This window comes from Peromyscus maniculatus, chromosome 2 (assembly GCF_049852395.1).
Source record: "Peromyscus maniculatus bairdii isolate BWxNUB_F1_BW_parent chromosome 2, HU_Pman_BW_mat_3.1, whole genome shotgun sequence".
Lineage (NCBI taxonomy): Eukaryota > Metazoa > Chordata > Mammalia > Rodentia > Cricetidae > Peromyscus > Peromyscus maniculatus.
In genome coordinates this window covers 109,727,646-109,740,603 of record NC_134853.1, presented here as the reverse complement: position 1 = coordinate 109,740,603, position 12,958 = coordinate 109,727,646, and the positions used below count along the sequence as shown (strand labels likewise).

Sequence of the window (12,958 nt, the reverse complement as noted above, 5' to 3'; positions counted from 1 at the left end):
ATCTATAAGCAAATGCCCTTACAGATCAACACAATATAACCCAATATTAGGATAACTATCCAGGCTAGTTTGATATCAAACTCAAAGTGTTCTTGGAGAAGGCCAAATCTGAGCAGTGAGGTGCAGGATCCCAGCCCAGGAGAGTCCTCTCCACATTGGCTCAGGTCTTACTCCTTCTCCTCAGTCAGTCCTGCCAGCAGCTTGGCTGAGGAAGACAGGGCTCTCCTGACTTCTGCTCTGACCACCTCCCATCTACAGGGGCTGTGTTTCTTCTCCTTCAGGTATACAGTGATCCTGTGGAAGTAGTTTCTAACAGCCACCAGGGAGTCTTCCTGGCTCGAGGAAGGTTCCTGCACCCCACCCTGCTCCATCAGACAGGCTTGCAGGTCTTTGAGCTGCTTAAGGAGGTCAGTGCAGAATGTGTCTAGGAGGCTTGTCTCCCAAGCAGCAGATGATTCCTTTGAGCTGAAGAGGATCAGGACCTGCTGGGTCAGCTCCTGCAGGGCAGGGATGGCTTGGGCCTTTTGGATGTGCTGGGCATCCACCTTCTCCAGAGGGAATGCAAAGTCCATTCTGTCCTTCAGACAGGAGAGAGGGGAGAGTCTCCTCATTTGTGCCAGGAGTGTGGAGGCTCTCTTGTTCCTTAGGTGATGAGTCTGAGGCAGGTCACATCCCAGACAGCAGCTTGACAAGTAGTGCATCACCACCAGGAATGTCAGGAGAGCACAGGGCCTGGCCATTGGGAATGTGGCAGATCCTGCTGGTCCTCTGGGCTCTGTGGTCCTGAACCTTCCCCTCTAGGTTCTCTGAAGTCCATCCTGGCTGGGTCCATGTGACTTAAATAAGAGAAAGCCCTAGTTTCCATTTTCTGATCGCCCACCCATACTCTCCCATGCCCTTTTCACTTTCTTTCAGTCATCCCCTGCTTGTTTCTGCCCATTTTTTCCCACCCTTTTTGTTTTCAGTATTGCTTCCACTGTCAATGCTCCCCCGTCAAAAAACCTCTCTTGAATTTTTTCCTGAAAGAAATTATGGTTGATATTTATATTACAGATATACCTTTCCTGTGTGAAATCACTCACTTGTAAAGCATAAAACCTTTCATATTTATTTCTTAATATAGCTACTTCAATTGTAATGTCCATTTTGTTTCAGCTAATATTTGTGAGTCTATATGTGTTATTTGAAACAATGGCACATGTGAAATTCTTGTCTATGTTGGTTAGGGTTGCAAGGTTGAGTTATTTTACTCTAGTTGTCTTAATACACTTGAGTTCTTAAGTACATGAAGGATCAAATTTGGTTTGTATTGTATATTAGGTATTTATTGAATGATCATTTGGTGGTTATTATTCCACAATCAACAAGAGCTTCCCGATCAAGACTGACATATTCATGTTCATCCCTAGAACTCAAGGTGGGACCAGAAATCTTATTCATGGAAGTTATTCTCTCACTCCACATCTTTGCTGCACACACACATGTTTACAAAAACTCATAAAATGTATCATCTAAGCTTTGCTCCAAGGAAATGTTTCAGCATTATTTTCCCACTTTTGGTGACCTCTGACCTTAAGATGGAAAGGGATGCTGTCTTGGCCTGTAGGTTTCGTGAACTGTTTAGTGTTCCAGGAGACCATTTGTCTGAATGAAGACCATTCGGGGCTTCTTTGTGGTCTAGCCATTGTGACTTCTACTGTTAACAGAGGGTCTCTGAAATTTCTCTCTGTAATGGATCAATTTTGTCAGCCTTGGTTTGTGCATCACAGTGCCTTCAAAGTATGGATCCATAGATACATCTCCCTTCTGGCCAATATTCCCCTATCGAGGATTTTTCGACTAACGACAATTACCCAAATCGGGATGCACCTTCTTTAAAGCTGTGTCTGAGTTTAGAGACTGTGATCCCTGGTTGCTGCCTTTTCTCTAAGTGCCCTTCTTCAGTGGGGTTTGAGTTGACTCACATTCTCTGCTGCACAGTGGTACAGTGTCCTCAGCCCTCTTCTTGTACCCCACTCTTTGAGAGAGCTCACCATACCTTGATGACATCAGCACTCACACACAGTGTGGTGTTTGCTTGTTTTTTGTGGTCATAAAGCTTAGAAGATTGCTGCTCTCATTTCAGGGCATGCATTAGAAAGGCTTTTATGTTCAGCAGTGATCTGAGTGTCAGGAATCCCCAGATGTCAACAGCAGAAGACCCTGTGATCTGCAGTGATGTATAAATGTCCCAGTTTACATGTGTAAGAGATAAGTATTTGTGTTTTTTCCAAAATCTAGTTTTGTGATCAATATTTGCTCATTGACTGCTTGCTGTCCCTGAACTTAGGAGGTGGAAATACAGAACAGAAGACACAGTAATAGCAGTGCTTTTGATTGTCTATTAGTTACCCAGAAATTTGGACTTACAGATATTTATGCAATGTTACATCATTTGTGGATACTGCACACTCTCTGTCTTTGTCTATTTGAAAATTGAGCAGAAGAGCCTTGAGTGTGGTGGTAATCTAATTGTACTGAAATATTATTTTGATTGTATGTTAATAAATAAAGTTGCTCGGGGGTCAGAGCTATTAGAGCCATAGCAAGAGTGTGGCGGTGGTGGCACACGCCTTTAATCCCATAGATATCTGTGTGTTCAGGGATATAGCCAGCATTGGAGACATATGCCTTTAAGACCTAGGGGGCTGTGCATTCAGACAGTGACGAGGCAGTCACGTGTTTGGGTTTGCAACCAATGAGAAGGCAGAACAAAATACTTTAAATAGACGAACAGACAGGAAAGAGCTCCCTCATTCGGGAGGCTGGGACACCGCAGGCGGAAGGGTGAGATTTTGGCTCTGAGCTCTGACCTCTCGGCTTTCTCTTTTGCATTGCTTCTGTGTTTCTTGTTTGATAAGACGGTTGGTTACATCTATATCTGGCGCCCAACGTGACAAGAATCCATTAAAGACCGCTTGGCTTGGCAGCAGGTCCGCTGTCCTGCAAGGGCGGCAGACCGGGCGGCCGGCGTCCTAGTCCGAGCTTCCGGCTTCCTAGTCCAAGCCACCGGCTTCCTATTCCGAGCTGCCGGCTACCTAGTCCGAGTTGCTGGCTACCTAGTCCGAGCTGCCGGCTTCCTAGTCCGAGCGGCAGCTTCTAGCCCCGGCCTAGGTCTGTGAGCAGCTTGCTTAAAGCCGGTGCTACGAACAACTCAGACCTGCCCTGCCGAACAGGGCCCTGCCTGTAAAGCCAACGCACGTGGTCGGAGTTTAAGGAAGCCAGACCCAAGCCTTGACTAGGCACAAAAGGGAACATGTGGCTGCATTTAAACTTTAGCCAGCTACGCTTTCTTGTTCTCTCTCTCTCTCTCTCTCTCTCTCTCTCTCTCTCTCTCTCTCTCTCTCTCTTTCTCTTTGGATTTACACCTGGGACACTAGGTGGCTGTTTTGAAAATCCCCTCGGATTTCTACTGTTCTACGCAGATTTAATTCGCTGGGATTTCTACTGTTCTATGCAGATTTGGTAAGTCATAAAGGAAACTATTTAAAAGACAATTTTTTTCCACATTTAAAAAATGGGTTTCCTGTGTACATTGGAAGAAAATTGGGTTTTGTTTGAAATTTTAGGCAGTCTGACAATGGAACAACTATATGAGAAGATTAATGTTGATCGAATTATGCAGTTTATCACCATGCTTATTCTCATTTTACTATTTAAAAAGATAGTTGATTTAAGTACCAGGATAACAGCTTTAGAAAAACCTGTTAAACCTGTAAAAATTCAGACAGAAGAAATTAACAGTGAAGTTGGTTTAAGTTTGGATCATAAGGTTGTAGAAAGAAAGCCTGTTTTCACACAGTCACCCTTAATTTATCCAATTAACAGTGAAGTTGGTTCAAGTTTGGATCATAAGGTTGTAGAAAGAAAGCCTGTTTTCACACAGTCACCCTTAATTTATCCTGTAACTGTACAGCAGATGCCTGATCAAATGATGGCTACACAAAATAATTGGGCTCCAATTGAAATGTTGGATTTAAAAAGGTTTAAGGAGGCAATAGTATCTTATGGCATGCATTCCCCATATGTAAAGCAAATGTTAAACTCTTGGTCAACATATAATAGGATAATACCACAGGACTGGTGGGACCTTGCACAAGGTGTTCTGGAACCCAGCCAGAGACTTCAATTTCTGACTTGGTTTAAGGAGGAGGCTAAAAACATAGAAAAACAATGGAGGGATAAAGGAATACAAGTTTGCCAGGATCAGCTTATGGGAGAAGGCCAATATGCTTCAGCACAAACACAATGTTTATATGATGTCCAAACCCTAATTTTATGTCGAACGGCAGCCTTGAATGCATGGGACAGAGTTGAACCAGGAAAAAAATCTGAGTCATTTACAAAGGTGAGGCAAGGCCCAAAAGAGTCTTTTACAGATTTATTACAAAGACTGGCTTCAGCAGTAAAGAGAATGGTCTCGGATTCAGAAGCTGGTAAGGCAATAATTGAATCTTTGGCCTTTGAGAATGCGAATGCAGCATGCAAAAGAATAATCAGGCCATTAAGGGCAAGATCTGCACCTATGGAAGATTGGATTAGAGAAACAATTAATGTTGAGGTTGATGAGCATGATGATACGTGGGTAGGAGAAGTAATTTCAAAAGGTTTGAGGAATGTTAGATGTTTTGGGTGTGGAAAGCAAGGACATTTTAAAAGGGACTGTAAACAGGTCATTCCTAGAAGCAATGTTTATTCAAGGAACAATGGCAACAGAATACCCCTTCCTTCTGGAGTATGCAGAAGGTGTGGTGAGGGAAAACACTGGACCAATGAATGTAGATCAACAAAGGACAGACAGGGTAATCCTTTGCCTCAGTCTTCGGGAAACTCCCAGAGGGGCCTCGCGCAGGCCCCCAGTGCAAATCCAGTTCAAACCTTTCCTGCAGCCATAGAGGAAATCCCTGCTCTGGAGAGCGATTAAATAACCAAATGTCTATTGGAATAAATCATGCTGGTCAGGTTGATGAAACAGAGAGAATAGAAAATTCAGGAGAAAACATAAAGAAAATTTTTTGGCAAACTTCTATTAATGAACAAAGACCAAAATCAACGATAAAAATAAATGGTGTTTTGTTGTCTGGTCTGGTAGACACAGGTGCGGACGTTACCATAATTGCACCAGAATTTTGGCATGCAACTTGGCCTCTTCAGGAGGTAAACGTTCAACTGTTAGGAATTGGGACATTATCTCAGGTGAAACAGAGTGCAAGATGGCTCGAATGTATAGGTCCAGAAGGACAGAGAGGAAAATTGAAACCATATGTGGCTAATGTAACTATGAACCTGTGGGGTCGAGACTTGTTGCAACAATGGGATAGTCAGATTAACATCCCTCCAATCTCAGAAACAAATCATAACCTAACACATGTTACTGAGAGAAATATTAGAAGATATTATTCTAATGAGTGGTCACCAGCCATCCATATTATACAAGAACAGGGCACAATAACTGATGATCTTCCAAAGACACCAATAGCTCTACCTTTAAAATGGTTAACAGACAAGCCTGTATGGGTCCAACAATGGCCTTTAACAACAGAGAAACTCCAGGCTTTAGAAGAGCTGGTAGAAGAACAGTTAAATGCTCAGCATATTGAAGAATCAAGTAGCCCCTGGAATTCTCCTGTTTTTGTTGTTAAAAAGAAATCTGGTAAATGGAGAATGGTGACAGACCTTAGAGCAATTAATAAAGTAATTCAGCCAATGGGCTCTCTACAATCTGGGATGCCTTTGCCTACTCTGTTACCAAAAGGATGGCCTCTCATAGTTATTGATTTAAAAGACTGTTTCTTTTCAATACCCTTACAAGAAAAAGACAAAGAAAGATTTGCTTTTACAGTGCCTACTTATAATAATACTCAACCGGTTAAAAGATTTCAATGGAGGGTCCTCCCACAGGGAATGTTGAATAGCCCAACTCTGTGCCAATACTTTGTACAACAGCCATTGGAAGTGATACGTAAAAAATTTCCTAAATCTATAATTTATCATTATATGGATGATATTTTACTAGTGACTCAAATACAGATACTTTAGAAATAATATTTGAAGAAGTAAAGAAAATTTTGCCTTGCTGGGGATTACAAATTGCTCCTGAAAAGATACAAAGAGGAGATTCTATTAATTATTTAGGATATAAAATAGAGCTACAAAAAATTAGACCCCAAAAGGTGCAAATTCGGAGAGATAGACTACAGACTCTTAATGACTTTCAAAGATTATTTGGAGACATTTCTCATCTACGAACTATTGTTGGGGTAAAAAATGATGAACTGACTAATTTGTTCAAAACCTTAGAAGGTGACAAGTACTTAAATAGTCCAAGAAAATTATCACCTGAAGCTGAGAAAGAATTAGCCTTGGTAGAAAAGAAAGTGCATGAAGGACACGTGGATCGTATTGATCCAAAGCTGGATTGCATTTTGGTTATTTTACCTTCTAGGCATTCTCCTACTGGAATATTGGTGCAGAGGGAAGATATTATATTGGAATGGATATTTTTACCAAATAAACCAAATAAAAAATTTAAAACTTATGTGGAAAAAATCTCTGACTTGATTTACAAAGGAAAATTGAGACTTCATCAATTAGCAGGCATAGTCGCAGCAGAAATTGTCGTACCATTAACTAAGGAGGACATTGAAAAATTATGGACAGAAAGTGAACCTTGGCAAAGAGCTTGCAGTAATTTTTTGGGAGAAATTAACAGCAAATATCCCAAAAGCAATAGAATTGATCTTATAAAGAGAGCTGATTGGATTTTGCCTCGAATTGTACGGCAAAAACCCATATCTGGAGTTCATACATTTTATACAGATGCCAACAAAGAAGGAAAGGCAGGATATAAATCAGAAAATTTAAGTAAAGTGGTTCAAAGTCCGTATAATTCAGTTCAAAAATCAGAATTGTATGCTATTCTGTTGGTATTAATGGATTTTTCAGAACCTCTCAACATAGTAACTGACTCTCAGTATGCTGAAAGAGTGGTGTTACATATTGAGACTGCAGAATTTATCCATGATGCTTCAGAATTAACTTCATTATTTATTCAATTACAAGATACAATCAGGAAAAGGAATCATCCTTTATATATAACTCACATTCGATCCCATACTGGTCTGCCAGGCCCTCTAGCACAAGGCAATGATGAGATTGATAAATTATTGATAGGAAATGTGCTGGAGGCCTCAGAATTTCATAAAAAACATCACGTTAATAGTAAAGGTTTAAAAAAGGATTTTTCCATAACCTGGCAACAAGCCAAAGAAATAGTAAAGAAATGTCCTACTTGTTCCTTCTACAATCAGACGCCATTACCAGCAGGATGTAACCCAAAGGGTACTCAGAGAAATGAAATCTGGCAGATGGACGTGTTTCACTTTGCAGAATTTGGAAAATTGAAATATGTACACCACACTATCGATACTTATTCAGGATTTCAATGGGCAGCTGCTTTGAGTTCTGAAAAAGCTGATTCTGTAATCACTCATTTGCTAGAAGTTATGGCCATCATGGGTATACCTGCACAAATCAAAACTGACAATGCTCCATCATATGTCTCTGTTAAAATGAAACAGTTTTTTGCTTATTACAATATAAAGCATATTACAGGCATACCACATAATCCTACAGGTCAAGCAGTTATAGAAAGATCAAACAGAACTCTAAAGGATATGCTAAATAAACAGAAATGGGTAACAAAAACTCCCAGAAATAGACTGCATAATGCTCTTCTAACTTTGAATTTTCTGAATGCCAATGAGAAAGGAACAACAGCTGCAGAGAGACATTGGATAATAGAAAAAACTACAGAATTAAATCAGCCTATATACTTTAAGGATGTGCTGACCTCAGAATGGAAACCAGGGTATGTATTACATTGGGGACGAGGTTTTGCTTTTGTTTCTACAGAAGAAGATAAGCTGTGGGTACCATCAAAATTGATAAAGGTTCGATTTGAACAAGAGAGACCTCTTAATTAGAGGAGGTGATAGTTCATCAACCAGCATGAACATCCAATTTAAACTAACTGGTATCAATAACACATGCCTTTTTATTTAATCAGATAATAACTTGTCAAAAGGAAACATCCCCAAAATTAGTCTTGGGGAAAGGTTTTTGTTTTTGTCTTTTAGGAGAATGAAGGTTAAGGAATTTGAAGAACACTGGACAAATGAGACAACTGAAGAAAAGTGACAAATCATCTATCCCAAGAAACAGAGTGAAACGGTGTATGGGTATATATTATCTAAAAAATTTTTATGTCTTCCTAAATGTTTGTTTCTGCTTTTCTCTAAAGATTTAACACTATTGGTTTTCTAATAGTCCCATTTCAATTAAAATTTAAAGCTGACTTTGGAGTTGGAGAATGGCTCTCTCCTTCTTTAAAATCAAGCATGTTGTTAGAAGGAAAATGCAAACTCCCTGTATCATGCCAGAATAAGAGCCATCTTCTGCTATGGTACAGGACAAAAGCAAAATTAATTAAGGGACTATTCTATTACTAATCTCAACTCTTTTGATTCTATTCTGATTCTTTAAACTTTTCTTAAAGTATAAATTTTATATCAAAATTTACAAGATTAATATATATATATATGCATTTTAAACTTTGTTAAGATATGAATGGTCACATAGAGTACTAACTAATTCTAGAAAAAAGGCTAGCTGCATTTATATGTTTTTGTATTCGAGTCTCTTATCAGTTTTTTGCAGGAAATCATGGCCAGGCCTAACATCAACTGAAGTCTCCAGAAAGAAGATGGGGCCCCACAACAACAACAATTCCACGTGGACAATAATGATAGCCTTAAGCTGACAAACATCATCCACAGATCAGCTTTGAACTACAAGGTTCTCAGAACATTCTTTCATGATAAAGAAAACTTCGCCCATACCCAGCAGGAAGCAATTTTAAGACTACGTCGCCCACATTCCCAAGGAGGTGGTGTGGGGTGGGTGGTTTTTTGATCTTTTTAATGGGTTTTGGGTCTGGGATAATTTTCAGTATTTAGGGGGGCTGGTTACAAGTTATAGTCAAGGGTTAAGAAAAAGGCTAAGCAAAGGAGATTAGATTTAAGGTTCTTGTTAAAAAAAAAAGGAGAGAAAGAAAGAAAAGAAAAAGACAATTACTAATACTTTACATTGGATTGAATTGTTTTATATTGTATACAAATTTGAAACTGATATTGTTAGAAAATGTTATATGTATGTTTCTAATTGTATTTATACCATTCATTTAACAATGTAATACAAATTTCTGATCCTTGAATGTTATTATTACCAACTACTAGGATATAAAGAAATGAAAGTTAGTAGTTAGACATTACAATAGAACTTGTAGTCATATTAGATATGTTTTAAAAATTGAGCAGAGATGTTTTAGACAGGTCATCTTCAAACCCTTCAGAGATCTACAGAATATGGCATTTAAAATGTTTTAATAACTTAGAAAATTTTTCTTTTTTGAGACATGTCAGCTCCTGGCAATACTAATCTACTTCAGAGAAAATATGGGCATTGAAGAAACTGCATATGGAGTCAACTTTCCTTGTGGCAAAAGTTAGCCACTGGACAACAAAGTATCCTCAAATCAACAGGACAAAATGGACAGACAGAACACGAAACAATGGACTACTGATTCTTACCAAAACAAGTGTGGTTATGGCTTTATCAAAAAGCATCTTCTGAGCCCAGGACAATATGGCCCCATCCCTGAAGTGGCCTTCGCATCCGGAAAAGGTACGGTGCCCTTTTCTTCGAAGGCAGCTTAACAGGCAGAGGGCCGATGGCTTCTGTTGTGCAATGGAACAGCAGCTGAAAGTTCATGCCTCTCGAAAGTAGACTGGCATTTAATAGAGGGATGTGGAGAAGAAGGGGATGCTGAGATGAAGCCATATATACACAGCCAAGAAGAATGGACAGCTGAATTAAAAAACTGTCAACAATTTCCAGAAATTAAAATCCTGAATCATGACAGGACACTAGTGGAATTCAGGTGTTTCTGGTACATGGACTGCTCTCACCCAATGTGAGATTGAACTGTTGACCTTGTGTACATCCTACTTCACAAATGAGTCTGTCAGATACACTAAGCCTATAGGCTGAAGATGATGCCCCAACACTGCGGAGAAACCTCAGGTGACTGCCCAGGCAGCTGGCTGTTTCTGTCAACTCACAAATTTTTTGGAAGTTGCTTGCATGCACTTCCTGTTTTTTATTTTTGTTAGCTAATATTATTTCCTTCTTGGGTCTCTGAGGGAGTTGAAGATTAGTTAGTTATGGTTGAAGATTAGTTACTTATAGTTGAAAAATTAATTAGGATAGAAAGTGCATTAGATACATCTTGGAATTACCAAAATAGGATAGATAATGGAATTATTTTCTCTGATTTGTCAAATACCTGTTTAGGTATTTATTACTTGTATATATTGTAAATAGTTATTGTACTTTTGTATATAGTTTTTCTTTTGTTAGTTATAACCTTTTGCTTTTTTTTCTTTTTATTAAAATAGAAAAGGGGAAATGTGGTGGTAATCTAATTGTACTGAAATATTATTTTGATTGTATGTTAATAAATAAAGTTGCCCGGGGGTCAGAGCTATTAGAGCCATAGCAAGAGTGTGGCGGTGGTGGCACATGCCTTTAATCCCATAGATATCTGTGTGTTCAGGGATATAGCCAGCATTGGAGACATGTGCCTTTAAGTCCTAGGGGGCTGTGCATTCAGACAGTGACGAGGCAGTCACGTGTTTGGGTTTGCAACCAATGAGAAGGCAGAACAAAATACTTTAAATAGACGAACAGACAGGAAAGAGCTCCCTCATTCGGGAGGCTGGGACACCGCAGGCGGAAGGGTGAGATTTTGGCTCTGAGCTCTGACCTCTCGGCTTTCTCTTTTGCATTGTTTCTGTGTTTCTTGTTTGATAAGACGGTTGGTTACATCTATACTTGAGGGATTCTTTCACATAGAAGTGTTTCAGTACTGCCAACGTGTATAATTATTCATTTCATTTTTTATGGTGATGGAGGCTCCATGGTGGATGTCATTTGTCCTTTGAATTTTCTTTGCAATGAATATTTTATTTCTTTTTTCCAATTTCCTAGAGAGAAGATACTGAAGTTGTTAGTGGCATTGAATTGAAATTGTGGTGTCACTTGAAATGAAAGCAAAACAAAGGAAGTGATGTCATCCCAGTGGGGAAGCAATAGCAACAATGTTAAGAGTGTTCAGCTCAAAAGTCCAATGGCCATAAAATAAAGTAATTTTACATCAAACCGAGTGCATTTAGGACTGTGAACTGCAGAGTCAATGCAATCACAGTGAAAATTTCAATATTTTTCTTCTCAGCAACATCAATCTTAAGACACCTGTGGATACAGGAAGCTGCTGGAGAGCAGGAATGTCAAGAATAAGAGCAATGGACATAGTGTCAAAAGGCCTGATTTTATACATCACCCTCCACATCTCAAAGAGGAAAAGTGCATCTGTCAGTGCTCCTTATAGAAGGTTCTCATGGCAATAGATGGCTGGATACAGATACTTCCAAGTGGTCAATGTACAGGGAATAGGTGTCTGAGCAAAGACCAGTATGGCTTTCCTGGCTTCCATAGGGCAGTACTCTTTACACAAGAGCTGGCCGGAAGATGGGGATCCCAGAGACACTTTCTGACTGTAGGAAACAGGGGTTTGTAAACACAGTATAGTAGCTGCAGGTCCATATTGATAGCAGCTGTGACTGCATGCACAGTCTGAGTATGATGGAGACAGATAAAATCCCAGTTTCAAGCAGGGAGCATGTCAGGTAATCCCAGCCCTAGCTGAGGAACTATTTTCAAGTGATGGTTGCTGGGAGAAAGAGATCCAGTTATCCTCAGTAATGGGGCCCCAAAGAGGTTTACCGTGTTCCACTAGATGGCGGTGTACCCATGCACCACTGGCAACAGTTAGCCAACAGATTCATTGATCCAAGTCCAAGCACTGGGCTGAGGTCCTGGAGATCAGCACAAGAGAGGGAGATGGGATCCTAGTAGCAAAGGGGGCAGGGAGTCAAGTTCATGATGGGGAAAACCAGAGAGACTGTTGAACAAAGCTAGTGGGAGCTCAGGGACTCTGGACTGACAGCTGGGGACCTGCATGGGACCCACTTATGTCCTCTGAATGCGGCTGACACTTTTGTGATTTGATCTGTTTGTGAGGCCCCTGGCAGTGCAACCAGGACTTGTTTCAAGTGCAAGAACTGGCTTTTGGAAGCCCAAACCCTATGCTGGGAAACCTTGCTCAGCCTTGAATCATGGGGGAGCTATGCTCAACACTGTATGCTACACTTAGTTGACTCCCAAGGGAGGCCTTTTCTCCTCTGAGGAGTTGTTGTGTGATGGGGTTGATGCCGGTAAGGTGAGGACCAGAGAAGGAGAGGGAGGGACACATGGGCTTAATATGCGAAATGAAAAAATTGAAATAAAGAAAAGATACCAAAAGAAATTGAGAGGCATGAGCTGTGTTGTTTTCGAAGTATTGCATTCACTTCTCTTGTTATATTTATTTCAGGGTATGTTTTTTGAGGCCATTATGAAGGGAATTTACCCTGGATAATTCTATGTTCAAACTGACACTAAGTAGGGTCATGTGGGAAGAAGGGAACTCACCAGGAAAGATGTCTCTACAGAACCGCACTGGAGACCACTCTCTAAATCATTTTAATAATTGATGCCTGCTGTAGGAGTGTCCAGCACAATGTGGGTGAATCAACCCCTGGGCAGTTGGTCCTGATGAGTATTAGAATTCATGCTTAGCAGGCCCTGAGGCATCAAGGAAGGATACAGTGTGTTCCTCCATGACCTCTCTCTATATGAGCTACCCCCTTCAGGTTCCTGCCCTGTTGATGATCCTGCTAAAGATCTGTCAGTGATGGAA

At 40.2% G+C, this 12,958-nt stretch overlaps 1 protein-coding gene across 1 annotated transcript; it reads right to left on the bottom strand.

Moving 5' to 3' along the window:
* Window positions 1–167: 167 nt before the first annotated feature.
* Window positions 168–740, bottom strand: LOC102919861 (interferon alpha-12-like). Its single transcript, XM_006973992.1, has one exon. It carries the CDS (start codon window positions 738–740, stop codon window positions 168–170), a length of 573 nt encoding a protein of 190 aa, XP_006974054.1.
* Between the last annotated feature and the right edge of the window lie 12,218 nt (window positions 741–12,958).

Bases quoted from the DNA above. Each gene is read 5' to 3' on its own strand.
- LOC102919861 (XM_006973992.1), bottom strand. From the start codon at position 740: ATGGCCAGGCCCTGTGCTCTCCTGACATTCCTGGTGGTGATGCACTAC.